The following is a 16,371-nucleotide window of genomic DNA, read 5'->3' on the forward strand; positions in this document are numbered from 1 at the left end:
ACTATATATATATACTAGGATATTAGGATATATATATATATATATTAGGATATTTGCGGCAACAAGGTTCAGTAAACATTACAGCAAATAGTTTAAACTAAAATGAAGCCATTTCCTTTTCATATATAATGTAAATGTAACTGTAAGGATTTTACAAATCACAACACAGAAGCAATACATAACCACAATCCCAAACCAGGTTGAATTAAAAGTGAATCTTTGCTTTTATTATTGATTATGAAAATGAACAGGCACCTATTACATGGAGCTTGCACATCCCAGAACAAATTTTCAAATATAAATAAACACCCCCTTATTAATGTTGATCACTCACAACAGCCTGCAAACTATAGAGTTTAAAATACTGAAAAGAAAAAAAAGGGGGAAAAAAACATGACACATCCAAACCCCTGTAACACGTACACTTGGTTTCTCCACTGATCTACTGTCCATTGAAGGTTTTTGTCCCCATACAAACGCTGCTGTGACTGCATTTAAACAATCACTTCAGTCCTGTTGTCCTTCACTTACAACAAGGTGACAAAGCAGACAGACCATTACAATGAAGATAGTTTAAAAATAAATCATTGGTTAAATAATTCATGTTATTACTAACATTTTGAGATAGCCATATGCTTTTGTAATCTCCTCTACAGTGTAGAGCATCTTAACATTCACTCAAGTCCATTCAAGAAACTCAGCTAGACCCTGGATAATCAAACCAAATACAACACAACCTACCAAAGATGGAAAATTCAAGTATATCTGACGGGATGGCGTTAAAGATTTCTTTAGGAATGGAGTGATTAAAGTCTGAAATGACAAAAAGCCACACAGTCCTCATAGGTGAGGTTCGCAACATCCATCCCGTAAGCCATTACTTCAGTTATGGAAAGACTTATAGTTGTCACAATGTGTGGTGCCAATAAGAAAAAGCAGGGTTTGAAATTGCATGCACCCCCACTGTAAAACTACTAAACTTTTATAGCAACAGTAGTGCTGTTGACTGTACACGTTCTAATTAGCAAAAGATGCAGACGAACTTCCGAGGAAATAAAGCACACCTATTGTCATTCTGCTATACAGTAGAGGCATCCATTGCTAATCTTTCACGTCATCCAACAATTTAAAGATTTATATACAATAGTTTCAGACATGTTATAATTTTAAAACATAACAGTCTCTTTTGGTGAAAATATAGATAAATTCAAAATATCTGATAGGTATCTTTTTAGAGGTGATCTCTTTATTGAAAAAAGTACCTGAGCCAAAACTCTGACCAGGGGGAATCACTCAAACCTTTGCCTTTGTGACGCTAAAGATGCTTTCTTTTCTCTTGTCACTACCTTTCGGGAAATAAAAATAAATACTTTAATTCAACAACAAAAACAAACCAAATCGTACTGACCCATCACCCCCCACTTTAAAGCATCAGCTAGTTGAAAAATAGTACAAAACAACTCAAGATGACATTTAATATCTGAGACATTTTAGAAGATTAAAGCAAAGTTTAAAAATAAAATAAAATAAAACAAACACACAAAGAGAAATGGATCATGCGACAATGTGCTCTTACATTCTTTAAATGGAAGAGAGGCTGCTGAACGTCTCCAACACTGGGACCGTTAACGTCACGTCAATCCGGCCCAAATTTACAAACAAGATGTTTTCCAAGGTCGCCGGCGATAAAAGAGATTTAATATCATTCAATCAGCATATCTCTGTTATTCCTAAGTGTGCCGACATCCTGTCCACCAGCAGGGAAAACCGCAACCGGGTCTCAAGTCGGAAGATGAAGCAGAAGATGGTGCTTAGATCTGATAAAAACTGTTATAAAGTAAAAGCCTTTAACCTGATTGAAACAACGTGGAGGACTGATTACAGTGCATCTGTAAGCTGGGAATAATGTACTAATAGCGCCTCCTTTAACTAGATATTTTCACAGTGCATACAGAAAAGAAATAAACATATGAAGCATTTTCTTGGGAGTCACGATGGTCTGATCTCTTCCAGAAAACAATTGTATTTGGATTTCTCTTTGTAGGCCCAAGCATGCATCCATCAGTTATTATTGCACAACACAAGGACCTTTAAAATGCACCCACGCACAAACCAGAAAGCAACAAAATAAAATCTTAAAACAGGAATTAAGGATATCTGACTACAAATCCATCTTGCTTGCTGCATCACTATCTGTTTGCCAAAAATGGTCCATCTTGGGTGCATCTGTATGTTCCTTTATTTTCTTTTTCTATATTACAACCGTCTAAAACATGCATCCAACTGCCCCTGGGGATATGCAGTCCAATCCAGCGCATGATGTCCATTTATCCAGTCAAAGGTCAGAGTTCAAAGACTGAATGATTAAAAAGTGCTTTACTTAGGTCAGTAGGACTTCTTCTTAGACTATTACAAAGTTTGTACATTAGCACGTATCATCTGTGAAGAATAACAAAAGAAAAATAATTACCTTTACCTCAGTGATTAATGGAATTGCAGCTGATTCATTTTGATCGACTACTCAATTGTTGTTGATGTTGTGTTACATTGGTTAAATGTATCACTTCAATTCAATGTTGATTAAATAAATTCAGTAAGAGGGTCAAATACTCACCATGATACCACCATTTTGTCTTCTTTGGATTTTTGTTACACGTTCTTACATAAAAGGAGTTATCAGGCGGTCGTCTCTGCAGAAGAAAGGGGACAAACATTAAGATTTACATGTAAACACAGTCATCTATTCCATAAAATACTACACTTATATACTATGACCATAACATTATGAACAAACTCAACATGGATTTGCATGCCGGTGTAATTCCTGATGAACTACAATGCAACTTTAAAGCAAGACAGGCAACTAGTAAAAAAAGTCCATTAACGGACTTATAGCCATACTAGCTGTGTGTATAAACTTGACTTATTAATCGTCCTCTCTCCTTGTACTAAGTGCACATTAGGGATACGGCATATATGAATGTGTAGATTAATTATTTCCCTCCGCTTCGGAGCTTCCTTACAGATCCCTTACCTTTTCTTTGCAGCTGGACAACATGCTGATAATGCTAAGACAAACTGACTGCACTGAGAGGGCTGGCGACCAATCTTCTGTTAGGATGGACAGACAGATGTGACCGTTGCTATACACGTGAGGATGGACAGGTATATTCTCCCCTGTGAACACTACCTGCAACAAGACAAGAAAAAGGTCAGGTCAGTGTTTTAGGTTGAGCCTTCTACAGCGACGTTAGACACGGGGACAAGGACAGAGGGGCCACTATGGGGTTGAGAGAGGGAGGAGAGAATGAGAGCTGACACCAAGCGGGGGCTCGGTATAATTAGGAGAAATGGAAACTAGAATAAGAAACAATAGCCATTAAAAGAGAATCTGGACTCGAGAGGAGGAGATGGATGATGGATGGTGAAGGGGGGAAATGAAGGTGAATAATGGGTTGAGCCACTACGGCACCAGACCGGGCCTTACAGGGGAGGGCAGCATCCACACCACCTTTAAGGACGAGGGTGCAGGTTTGAGTAGGCTACTGATAATCCCCTTTTTTAATGAGAATGGTAGTGTTCGACATGACAGGCTTCCACAACGCTCCACACATCGTCATGCTCACCGAACTGCATGTTGATGCTATACAGAGGACCACTTGCACAAAAAACAAAAAACAAAAACGCACTGCACCAGTTATCAGTGACGGTGCAAAGAGGACCATTATGACAGCCTGTCATTCCTTTTGGAAGGTGGGTGGACAGTAGCATACAAAGTTATCTTATTTTCTCCACACTGACTACATTGCTATTTTTAGGTGAGCAGGCACCAGAGAAGTGGAGTAAGATTGCTGTGTTAAGCTAATCCCCTCAAACATGCCTACAGTGGGAACACTGCAGCTAGAAATAAGCCAGGGAGAGCGCAGACACTCTTTTCAAACCAAGAATATAGTCATTACAACCTTTAAGCCAATGTGTGCCATGTAATCGCAGACATCCTGGTCCAGTTGATGTCGAGGATTGTTCACATAGTTCACATAGTTCACTAGTCTTCAGTTTTAGACTTTGTTTAGAAACACTTCTTACGTTGTATGACCAAACCTGCTGTGTATGGCTCTGCTCTGAGAAATGCTCCTCGTACTTTCAGATATTTAAACTGGAAGTTGGCCATGCTTTCAGGCTGTTGTCAAGTACAGCAGCACAGGAAAACCACATAAGCATCTTTGCGACTCTGCATCAACAGTAGTTGTGTTTAAAAATGTCATTGTGGCACTGTGAGAGGCCCTTAAAAGAAGAAATAAGCTATATACTGAGACTGATTCCAGGGAAGTAAACACAAATGCACACAATTTGCAAGCAGATGCGAGAAAGGATGGGGTAACAATGTTTACAGTTCTGCAAAGGGCACCTTTTCTTTTACTCAATGCCAAAGCTACCTACCTGAGGTGAATCGAAGGGATATCGATTACTAAATTTGAAAAGCAGCTGAAATTTCTCTCCTTCATACAGTGTGCCAGGTGCTCCCTCCATGTCTACGATCCACCTGAAAAGAAAGGAACAATGTTAATGGGACATGTTAGTCATACTCAGAAAAAGACAACAGAAAAAACACAGAAAGTCGTCATACTGATCATTCAAAGTTGGAACAATTATTGGTCCTATCCTTAAAATGCTTTCTATGTTCGGCAGCACATATCTATGTGCATCAGAGTAAATCAGAGTGTAGCAAACTGAGCCTTTCTTTATGCACTTTTGTCTTGCTACTCCAAGGCATGTACTGTGAATAGTTGAATTGTTGGATTTTCATTGAAGGAAATTATTTTATTTTGGTTGTTTTGTTGTTCTGTGAAAAAAAGGTTCCCATTGAAAATGAACTTGAAAGGTTACAGACAGAGAGAGGCATAAAAGTATTTTATTTTATTTATTTAAATTAAAATAAGAAACGACTCGAGAAAATCAAGTACACTACGAGGGGCCACACTGATAAGTCTATTAGAGATGGCAACCATTTCTCTCTTACTTCACAGATCTACAGGCTATGCCAGACCAGTGACTGATTACCAGAACACCGAACAGTTCATTTTTATTTTTTTCATTTTATTTTGCATCCCAGGAGGGCCAGGGGTTGTGTGGATGCGGGGTTGTGTGACTGCTGGGTTGGGATGGGTTTCGGGGTGGGATGTTTTTGTTTTTTGTTTCTCTCTTCTCTCCTTCTCTGTACCACAGCCTATGATGCGATTTGTACTACCCTACATTGCTGTTTGATATCATCCTGTAAACACTGTATCCCTATGAGATCATTGCAATTTCAATCTACTTGTATTCTACCTTAGGGTCTACGTTTAAAGTTTAACAATAGCATTAATAATACAACCTTCCTTCTTTCTCTCTATCTCCTCTTCCCCCTCTTTCTATATAAAAAATGATCTCCAAAATATCCTGCAATTGTATGCGCAATGTCATGTAAAATGTTTGCTTGAATAAAAATAGCAAAAAAAAAGAAACAAATGCCACTGATTGAAAATCCATTTCTTGTGTGTTTAAGATAAGAGATAAGATAAGATAAACCTTTATTCGTCCCACAATGGGGAAATTCACATGTTACAGCAGCAAAGTGGATAAAGGGCATTAAGATAAAATAAGAGCTTATTTATAATATTAAGCTGTGCTTGGTCCAGATTTAATGTTTAAGCTAAACTTGTTTAATATGTTTCCATATGAAAAAGTTGATCATCATATATCTGGAGAAAAGGGAAAACATGCACAATTGTAGTCCATTTTTCAAGAAATATGGAGTCTGGCCTGCGACTTAGTCCCAGTTTTTTATTTTGGCCCACTGTGTATTTGAGTTTGACACCCCTGGTCTAGAGAGAAATAAATAACACTGCTGAATCCCTCCAAACTGAGGCACAAACTGTAAACAACAGAGCTATGGTAGTGGTTTCTATGACATCGTCCACAGACTTTTGATGGGATCATTTGAAGTGTTGATTTGGATTCAACACTAATTGCGCTTTTGTACAAAAACCTGAACAAAATTAACATCTGCATTGACAGCAAAGTTATTTTGTGCTTGGATACACATCTGGACAAATCACCAAAGGGCAATCCTAGGTCACAATATGGCTCCTGAGTGATGTTACAGTAATGGGGAACAACCACATCATAAGCTTGCATAAAACACTCTCACTCTTACTACAAAAGAGAGACGCACAAACTGTGAGCCACCAATGCTGAAATAAGTGTGTGATGGAAAGCTTTTAGCCTGACTCACTTCAATGACACCCAATATTCTGTTAGGGTATATGACAGTGGTTTAGTAATAATTGGATACGTTATTGATCCAGTAGACTAAACTATTTTTGCTTTTGTATCCTGGCTGCAGAACAGCGTCCTTGGAGCTGACAGGGATACAGTGTCTTGTCACTCAGCATGGCAGATGATTGGTAACACAGGGGACTCATCCTTGGTCTTTGGGTTGAAGGACACTCACTTTAATCTCTGTGTGCCTCAGTATTCATAGCCCAGAGGATAGACGTGGGATAAAATAGCCAAATTACAAAGTCCATAGTGCATAACATGCCCAGGGATTGCCTGCTTACAGGAAAAACCTCAGAGAAGAAAAGGAACGATGATGACAGCACCACTATCTCTGACCTCATTTCTTCCAGGCGAGCAGTGCAGATAGGACAACAGACAGAGAGACTTGTGGCTGTTGTTCAGGTTTGTAGCCTTGTGTCGCTTTCAAACGTCGCCTTGGGCACTTTGGCATATACAATAGACCTCCATAAGAAGTCAGCCCTGTTTAAGAATCTATTCTTACAAAGGCCGATGACCAGTAGAATTGAAAAAAGGTTTTCTTGTCTTTGAGGAAGACAGCCTCCAAGAACGTTCACTTCCTGAATGGCAGCAGAACTACAACTGATGTAACCCACTCTGGGCTCCTATGACGTTATGCTCAACTTACTCAAATTCCCTATATCCTGAGGATATTTGACCCAGTCAACAAAAAACAACCCTGACCCATTTAGTGTTAGTAGTTATTTGCAATGCTCAATAGCTCAACCATCAAAAGAAGTCGTCTGCACTATGACACTCATTGCAATATAATGAGCAGTACCCAGAGAAAGAGTGTACTATGTAAACAAAAGCTATAAACTGAAAACACATGGTCACCTTATCACTGCCACGTTCTGCACCGTCTCTATTAAGCTTGGTTACCTCTTTGTGTGAAAAATTAGTAGCCATACTGCCATGTAGATGGAGATAATGTGCGGCTAATTGAGTCGAGCATCAGAAGAGACACAACATCCAGACACTACACATATTCAAAACATATTCAAAATTCACTTTATCATTCTAGCCATCCACCAACAGGGACACAGTAGAAGAAAGTTCTGTCGCTCCTAGCTCACCATTAAAAAAAACAGCATTTAAAAGCACTACCAGAAAAACACTTGAACACAGAACAGAACAGACGTGTACACATACATTCAACAGAAAGACACACCCGTACACATGATCTCACATCTATCTACGCACGCTAACAAAAGCCAGATGAACTGGTTAGGAAACATGTCAATTGTGCAAAACAAAGCGTGTTAATACAATCTAACAGGTGAAAATTATCTAATGAGAGAGGCGCCAACATAATAAATCTTTAAATGCTAAAAGCACTTCACTAGAAGAGCAGAACCATGAAGCAAGCATAGTACAAGACTCTCTGAACTGCAGTAGATTGTGCTGGAGGTAAAAGGCATCTGAATGACAGCCAAAAACCTATCTGGCATCATTTTACAAGACTACAACTCAGTTCGTCGTTACTGCTTATCAGACACAATTTGACTCACACTGCAACAATAACCATGGAGATTTAGACACTGAAGACACCGAGACAGACAGGTCAGCTAAACAGTCTGTTCTTTGCTACACAAGCCTAACACTTGTATGCCAGCTGTTAAATATTTTATAAGGACGAATAGTGACACTGCATTAGAGACACTTTGCTGAGGGCCCAGTGCAGCCAATCACTGAGATGACCCTGATTCCTCTTCGTCGTTCACGGCTGAGGTACTTGGAAGGTTTGTGTGAGTCCAAATACATAACTGCTTCCTCACTATACGTGCAGGGTCCGACATGCCTATACACAGTCCTCCCTCATCACAACTATGCAGGACATTTCATATAGCCACTGGGGATTTGTGTATATGATGTAATATGCAGACCAACCCCAGTGACTATTACATGTTGACTACAGCGTCTTATTATTTACATTTTATGTGCGTGTAACTTTAATTATCCCAACAGATATTTCCCCCATGTGGGACTTATAATTCATCGTCAAATAATTTATCAACATTTTATCCCAGATAAATGTCATTTAATTTTTTTATTTGGTCTTAACTACAAAAAAATGCTATTTACTTAGGAGCAACAATATTTAATGATTGATTCTCACAATTGCCATCAGTTAATTCAGTCAAAGTTACTTACAGTTCAGCTGATCAGCTTCAGTTACTTCAACATTGTTGTGTCTGTATATCTGGTTGTGTCAAAATAAACACCTCCCCATGCTCCGGTTGTACAACAACAATAATAATTTTAAAAAGATACTTACTGAGTAATGGTGTTTTGTACACTTTTTTCATTGAGGGTCATTCCAGGTGGTGGATCATTTTGCAGGGCTAGTAATTCCTTTTGTAGCCTTTTCTGTTGAAAGAAAGCATTTAGGGTTCCTTAATTTACCGTAATATTAACATAGAGCAGCAGAAGAAAATCTGGACCATAACGAAGAATTAATGAAGCTAAAATATGACATAATGCCTGTGGAAAATAGGTTGTATATGTACAAAGTTTAGGTTGTTTCTGTCGTTTTCGATCTAAGCAAAGCTCCTTAAACGTAAAGAAAACATAGATAAATGAGTGTCAGAGCAGAACTCCACCCTGAACAGACTCATTTCCACTCGCGAACCGGGCTACCGGACATGATATGAAACTATTTTATGACACATGTGTTTGAGATTGGCGGTACACGTATGAAGTGACGTACGAGTTCTAACATGTAGGTGAGTTTGTTCGGTTTATCAGATTATTGTAGCGATGCACCTGTTCAGACTGGAATCGGGACAATCTGCGCACCGTCTCGCTAGCTAGCTAACATTTACGTCAGCCAACGACAGCCGGCAGTCCATTAAAAATAACCAGTCAACTCAGATTATCACGTTCAAATATTACGCGGAAGATAATTTACATGAGCAGGCGATATTTGAATATACGCAGCTATTTCCTGGTTGAGCAAGCTAGCCTCGACTTGGTGCTGTTGATAATGCTGGGATACTTGCGGTTAGCAAAGCTGAAGCGCGTAACCTTAACAGTTTATGACGAATTTCACCGCTAAAATTTCATTGTCATCACTGCTTCGAACAAAGACATTGAGGCGAAAGAAGTTCTCGTTAGAACGTCGGTAAAGAGCAGAGTGAAGGTCAGGTAATTTAATAAATATGCGACCGCTGTCAGCTGTATTCTTACCTGCATCGACGCCATGATGGAAACCCCCCCCCCCTGCATCAGCGCGAGCGGAGGACTGTACGTCAGCGGGTCACGTGGTTGTTTTGACAGGCGAAAACAAACCGGTGACGCGTTCACGCCTCCCCGTTCATCTGACTGCTCAAACGCAGAGCATCCCCAGGGCGAAATTCCACACAATAATAAAGGTGTGTTGGCTATCATATCATCTTTTATCATATTAATATAGTTGAGATATTAATCTTGAAATACTGTTCATTCAGTTTGTCATCTACAGCTGGATTTGGGTTCGAACGTGTGGAAGACAGCTTTGTCAAAAGCTCAAGCATACTGTATGACATAATACGTTTGTAAAAGAGCAGTAAATTTGTCAGCAAAGACTGGAAATATATAATTAAAATGCAATTGTACTTGACCTGATTGCTTTGTAAGAAAAAGACAACACGTAAACTAACAGGATTTACAGGTTTCAAGCAACTATAACAGTCTAACTTTGAGGTCAATTTTGCAAAGGACATTCAAAGTCCTTATCAGAGACAAAACAAACTGTAAACAGCATATTCTGCAGACATAATCATTTGGGAATGTGCATCAAAAACTTGATGAGCTTTGCTGGTATGGCTGTACAGGCAAGAGAAAGTCCTTCCTGGTAGATCTACTGTGTATGACTTTACAAAGTCATTTGGTGTGGAGGTAAATTAATCAGTTTTCCTAAAAATGCTTCATTATTCCCCAGTCAGCATTCTGTTCTGATGTTCCTGCATTAGATTACTTAGAAATGTAACCTTAGTGTACATCTGGAATTACAGATCTAACATTTGAGATGCAAGATATTCTCACAATTCACTTCAGATGGTGCTATTGATGTGTTGCGGGTGTTTCTCTCTCTCTCTCTCATGAATCATAAAATTACACACAATAGAGTTTATGTCAACTGTTTCTGTGAATTTGTAGTGTGTACGAATGAAAGGAACAACGCACCCATGAGCTCACCAAACATGTCTTTATTAAGATGGAACAGTGAGGGAATATTTCTTGGTGGTGAAGGGGTGGTAAACACATTTGTCACATTTTGAGGCAACTGGGATAGCCTGCCATATCCATGTATTATATTAAAATGAAATACTTTACCAATAGTAAAATAAGGACAGAACACCTGGTGCAAAAAAAGAAAAATTGAACATACATCTCGTGTTTTTATATGTTTTACATGGCATAACAAGTTAAATAGTCAAAATGAAAATCTAAAAATGAATCAAACTGCTACGTAACATTTTTAGCAATCCAAAAAGTTTGCAGCCATGAGTAGCTCCAGTGCGATCTCCGGTGCGATGGGGAATTCGGGTATTTCTGTGGAGCTGTTGGTGTATCGGACCTTGTAGGTGAAGTACATGCAGACCTTGGATAGAACATGAGAGGGAATCTCTCTGAAGTTCACTTCATTGGTTTCATTTTCAGCAAACTGACCTGCATATGGATGAGGGGGTTGATATAATGAGCAAATCTATTTTCAGATGTTAGCAAGATATCCAACAGGCTCATTCTGAGAACATTAAGAGTCATTTCTAGTCTGTGTTCAGCAACTATACCATCATTCTGGAGGTGCACAGTGCCACCAACTGGACAACTAAAATTGACTGGACCACACAAAATCCAATACATGAACAAGGAAGTGAAGATTCATTCCATACACTTAATGTAATTCACAATCACAGAATTTATTACAGGCAGCTCACCGTTTGGTCTCATTGGGCAGTTAAATAAGTACACCATGTATTAATGCCGACTTGCTACCCTACACCAAGTTACAGTCATTTCCCCACCTCCAAAAATAATGACCAAGACTTGCACTAAACTGCACTAAACTTATTAGTGTGTGGGTGCACAGTGTACTATTTTAGCTTTTCTTTAAAACCATCAAAACAGGTTAAATAATGCAAGCACATTATCACTAAAATCATTGCAGGGCATTGTAGATTGTTAACATTGGAAGGAAAACTTCCAACTACAAGCATTTTAAAAATGGTATCCACTTTGATGTCATATAGTGAATGATGACATTTGAGAAACAGGAAAGCGCTATATCCTTTTAGTCCGAATCCTCACCTGGCCCACTCAACATGGCTTTGATGGTCCCAGATGTCAGGGCATGTTCTCTTTTCACAATGAACTCATGGCCATCTGAAGAGATCAGCTTCACATACATGGCATCTGGCCCTTCACAGCCACCGTAGGTTTTCTCTTCACCATCTGAAAGGCAAAACAAGAGGATATAATCTCAAACAGATGTCTGCCAAACACCAAACACTACCTAAGCAAATAACCCAAGACAGACATATAGGCATTTACCTTGATGAATATGAAAGGAATTTGAACGTGAACAGACATAACACACACATTTGTATTGCGTGACCAAACAATGGAGGTCAAACACTCACCCATCCTGTTCCGATAAGTGTTAAATCCTGCAGAGAAAGACAAAACTTTGATTTTGTACTTGTAAAAACTCTTGGTCTGAACATGTGCAACGAATTTGCCATGTTTGCCAATAATTCAAAGTGCTGTTCGTCAACCTTAACATTAAAACGTTAAAAGGTAAAATGAAAGAACCACATCGTCGTGTATACAGTTTAAACGAAGATTCAAATTGCAGGAAATAACATACGTTGCGCGAAACATGAACGCTTGAAAGCGATAATGTTTTACTTCAAATCGGCCTTAAATAACTGAGATTGAGATTGTTGCTTTAAAAAGTACACATTTGTGCCAGGAGTTCGCACTGCTAACATTAGCCACCGAGCTAACCTCGCAGCGTTAGCCAGCGCAAAAGTAGACAAACAATTTCTACGCGTCGGTCGGTATTTAACTTTGACACAACTGTCTAAAAAGATCCACACACTCGAGCTGATACCAAACACAAGTCTGTATTTCGAAGATAACAACATAACTGCGTTTCTTACCACTCTGCAGCAGACTGGAGTGGTGATCTGGTCTCGGCTCGCCTTAGCTTCCAAGCTACTGACACCCGGAAGTGCTTTGACATAAACAGCTGTGCGTGACAATTACTTCCGCTGTATTTCACTGAAAAAGGGAGACAATTCTTTCGACTTAGTGCGCTTTACGGAATTCAAAATGAATTATGGATGAATTATGCTCAAAATAATATTAAATAATAAGCAATTAAAGCTTCAATAAAAGCCACCAGTTCATATATTTGCTCAAAGTACAACAATACAAGTGGACAACTAATGCAAGCACAGTTAAAATTAAACAGCCATGCCAGATATGATCATTTTAATGTCAAAATGCGTATAATCTGGTTAAATATCTATGTCTATACTAAGGTGTAATTTCCTTTTTATTTTCATAAGCAAAGAAATGATTTGTCATATTTGTCATTCAGTAATTTCCCTCGGGATAATAAACTTTAAAAAAAATCTTATTTGCAGCCTGTCTTTGAAGAGATGAGGTTGTCCTTTCAGCCAACAGGGGGCGCTTGTTTTTCAGTTTAGCCTTCTTGGCGGTCTCATCTTGTTGTGATGAGGAGGAGCAGGTGCTGATTGAACATGACAGAAACATTCTGGAAGCTCATAAATCTGCATTTACGAGAGAAAGATAGAAGGGGAATGTTGTCTGCCACCATACATTTCCACCAAACATCCATTTCATGTTGCAGAAGTTAAATGAATTCTGTATTTTGTACTTTATTCAAATTTACAAAAGGACATGAGTATTAACTGTATTAAAAAGAGAAGAGTTATTCACCATATTTCAGCCAAGCACTTTGTTTTTAGCAGTAACAAATGGGTTCAGACCTATGCAGGATGGGAGGTCTGTGTCAGAGATCAGAGACAGCTGAGAAGTGGGCTAGATGGTCACGTTCATGTTCAGAATGGGACTTTGCCTTATCCCAGTTCATTTATGCTGTAAAACTGATGACTGCTGTATTCTGAGACCTCCAAATGGACACCAAGTTATCTGAGCTGTGAGGGTACGAGTACTGCACATTCTTGTATGTTGTGCTGTTTGACCCATAGGTGCATGATGCACCTCGTGGAAGATAGCAGGAAATTCCACATTTGTTCCTTGCAACTTGGATCATTTACATAGAGCTGTCAGGCCCACAGCTGACTCAAAGGAAGTTTTTTTTGACTAATCTAAAATGTCTTTTGACTTCAGTAGAAGTGACGCCCGAGATGGTATTTCTCTTAGTAATACCAGGTTTAGCTATGCTGTCACTGTGTGTTACGGAAAGTTCTAGTGCCCTCCTACATGTTGTCTCTCTCTCTCTCTCTCTCTCTCTCTCTCTCTCTCTCTCTCTCTCTCTCACACACACACACACACACACACACACACACACACACACACACACACACACACACACACACACACACACACTCACACACAAAACCAAAAACAATCACTGACCTTCCAGTCCCCCATTACATCATTAGTGCTTATGATCAGAGAGGGCGGGTGGCCGTGTCTGCTTTGATGTCTCTGATATGACCCACCCCACTGCAGCTGCTCTCGGCTCTATTTTGAGGAGGCTGCTGTGGGCCCTCATAACAGGGCTTCCTTAACACACATACACACACAATGCGTACAGACACTCTCATCATGCCAAGTGATATCACCCATTCTTCATAGAGACTGTATACTCTCTCCGATCACACACTTTGTGACACACACACACACCGGCAATACTGTAAATGTTGGTGTTGCCGTAAATTTGCTTGCAAAGGAACAAGGCTTATACCACAAATAAAATACACAATAATGATACAGAAAGTAATGCCTTGTCATTCTCCAGTCAGTCTGTGTGTTATAATGTACAAATAGAAAATGAAATCTGAATTTGAAGTACAAGAGGGTAGAAACTGTTTATAGCAAAATAACCCCTTCAACCAAACAAACTTTAAGTGAAATGCTGTATTCTGCTATAATGCTGTTTAATAGAGCTTATTGTTTATTTTCTGCACTAATTGATTTCATTATTCAGTAGAAATATCTGGTTTTCAAATATGGGTATTTACTGTATAAAGGCTTATAGATGTAGCCTAATTTTCATAATGACAATACATTAGATGGAAGTTATAATTAGGTTGTCTTCAATACCACAGAGCTGATCAAAGGTCAACACATACAGTAGGATTGTCTATAGTGTGTATAGTGCAATGGCTTGATAATGAAACCAGGTCATAATCTAAGTCTTGTCAGAGAAAGATGGGGGAGGAAAGTCTTTGGCCATTGGTTCTCTGGAGAGATGGAAAGGCCCGTCACAATGGATTTAAGGGTGCTCTCCCATTTGCCTGCAGGGGGACAGGGAAACGGGAAACTACCCTTCTTCTTGGTCCAGAAGCATCCGTAACAAACACACAGCAGTTCGATACCACTCTCACTGATTGAGTGCTGACATAATCATTTATTCATTTTTATGATTTTTATGTTTTTGCATTTTCTCAACACACTTGTTTATGTTCACCAACCAAGGAAATGGGTGGACGTTATAATGTGTCATAATGTGAAGGAAAGACATAGTGATAAGTGTCTCCCAGAGAGTCGCATTGCTGTGGATCAAAGGCAGACATGTGGAGGTGTTTCATTTCACATTGTTTGTCTCCAAAACAACACCGCATCCCACAACACAGCAACCCGTATCATTCCGTGAGAGTTTAAACCCTGGCTTATCTCCCATACGCAATTATGTGCTGGATGTAGCATTTGGCAAATCATTCAAATGGCTTAGTGTTTGAGTAAAAGCTGTTAAGGCCGTGCTCAAATGATATAATTGTTACAAATAATGATAATAAGAAAAGCTAAAAGAGTGTGCTCACACAAATAGTATAACATAACACTCCCCATGACACAACATTTAATACAAGTTTATTGTGATTTTGTTTATTGCAACTTTTGCGTATAGAAAATGATGTGTTCGTGTAATGCGCTCATTTAGAGATGATGAATGGACCAGCTGAAATTACAGACTAATAAGTGGATGTGACAGCCATTTATTTACAATAGCTCAAGGTTAATGCGCTGTGTTTTGAGGCCTTGCATGCTTAACTGACATGGCTGAGACCCTTATGGTAAAACCTTCACCATAACTCACACAGTGTTACATAAATGAGACATGAAAAGTCTCCAATGTCAAAGTGGATTATGTTTCTTTCATTTTTGCAGCTTTAGCAAATGACTTCAAAAATAATACGAGGTGTGTGTGTTTAAATGCTAAGACTGAAAAAATAGTTTACATTAGACATTAGACCAGAGAGATGATATAATAACTGAGATTTGTTTGTGTAAATGCTATATATCAGATGAAGCGATTCTAAGCTAAGATAGTTATGCCAGGCATGGAAAGCAGATCTCCTTAATACTTATGTCTTAGCAACAGTTTTGAAAAATGCCAGGCACTGATATCCCCTAATCCATTTTTAGAAGCACAACCAAGTTGCATTTTAGTCCGGAGGTGGAGGCCTGGTCTCAGAGAGGGAAGTTAAATATACACATGAGAAACTCTTGCGTTCATCTTAGTGGATACACGCCAGAATTGAGATTTCATGTTCACATTCAGACTACACTACACTTCTGATCTATTGATAAACTGGAATGAACATGGTAAGTATTGCTCATATGAATCCATTTGATCAACAACTTACACTTAAAAGTTTCCCTGATTCCAAAAACTCTCTGGGTACAGATCTCTAATGCTTACCTCATTTCCCTGAAGGCTAATTTTGGGTATTTGCGAAATCTGGAAAATCAATATGATACTCCTGAGAGTTGATAAGTTCATCAGATGGCGAGTGGCTGCTTTTAGGGTGACCAAAAGTTAAATATGGG

The 16,371-nt window shown here is 39.0% G+C and overlaps 2 protein-coding genes across 2 annotated transcripts; both read right to left on the minus strand.

Moving 5' to 3' along the window:
* Positions 1–200: 200 nt before the first annotated feature.
* Positions 201–9,618, minus strand: ube2wb (ubiquitin conjugating enzyme E2 Wb). The gene is made up of 6 exons (XM_076158152.1): positions 9,529–9,618; positions 8,618–8,709; positions 4,437–4,543; positions 3,035–3,186; positions 2,615–2,690; positions 201–2,439 (listed from the first exon to the last, which is right to left on the minus strand). Exons 1-6 carry the CDS (start codon positions 9,565–9,567, stop codon positions 2,426–2,428), a joined length of 480 nt encoding a protein of 159 aa, XP_076014267.1. The 5' UTR covers positions 9,568–9,618; the 3' UTR covers positions 201–2,425.
* An 891-nt stretch (positions 9,619–10,509) lies between these two features.
* On the minus strand, positions 10,510–12,571 carry LOC143007012 (elongin-C). Its single transcript, XM_076158398.1, has 4 exons — positions 12,486–12,571; positions 11,964–11,990; positions 11,632–11,775; positions 10,510–10,992 (listed from the first exon to the last, which is right to left on the minus strand). The coding sequence occupies exons 2-4, from the start codon at positions 11,965–11,967 to the stop codon at positions 10,802–10,804; spliced, it is 339 nt and encodes a 112-aa protein (XP_076014513.1). The 5' UTR covers positions 11,968–11,990; positions 12,486–12,571; the 3' UTR covers positions 10,510–10,801.
* Between the last annotated feature and the right edge of the window lie 3,800 nt (positions 12,572–16,371).

Source organism: Genypterus blacodes, unplaced genomic scaffold, assembly GCF_046128005.1.
Source record: "Genypterus blacodes isolate CSIRO-AG114 ecotype Tasmania unplaced genomic scaffold, CSIRO-AGI_Gbla_v1 ptg000076l_1, whole genome shotgun sequence".
Taxonomy (NCBI): domain Eukaryota; kingdom Metazoa; phylum Chordata; class Actinopteri; order Ophidiiformes; family Ophidiidae; genus Genypterus; species Genypterus blacodes.

Coding starts and splice junctions, on each gene's coding strand:
- ube2wb (XM_076158152.1), bottom strand. CDS start 9,567: ATGCAGGGGGGGGGGGTTTCCATCATGGCGTCGATGCAG. Junction 4,544..8,617: donor GTACAAAACACCATTACTCA/GTAAGTATCTTT, acceptor CTTTCTTTTCAG/GTGGATCGTAGACATGGAGG. Junction 2,691..3,034: donor TGTCCAGCTGCAAAGAAAAG/GTAAGGGATCTG, acceptor TTTCTTCTGCAG/AGACGACCGCCTGATAACTC.
- LOC143007012 (XM_076158398.1), bottom strand. Junction 10,993..11,631: donor AGCCATGTTGAGTGGGCCAG/GTGAGGATTCGG, acceptor ATCCATATGCAG/GTCAGTTTGCTGAAAATGAA.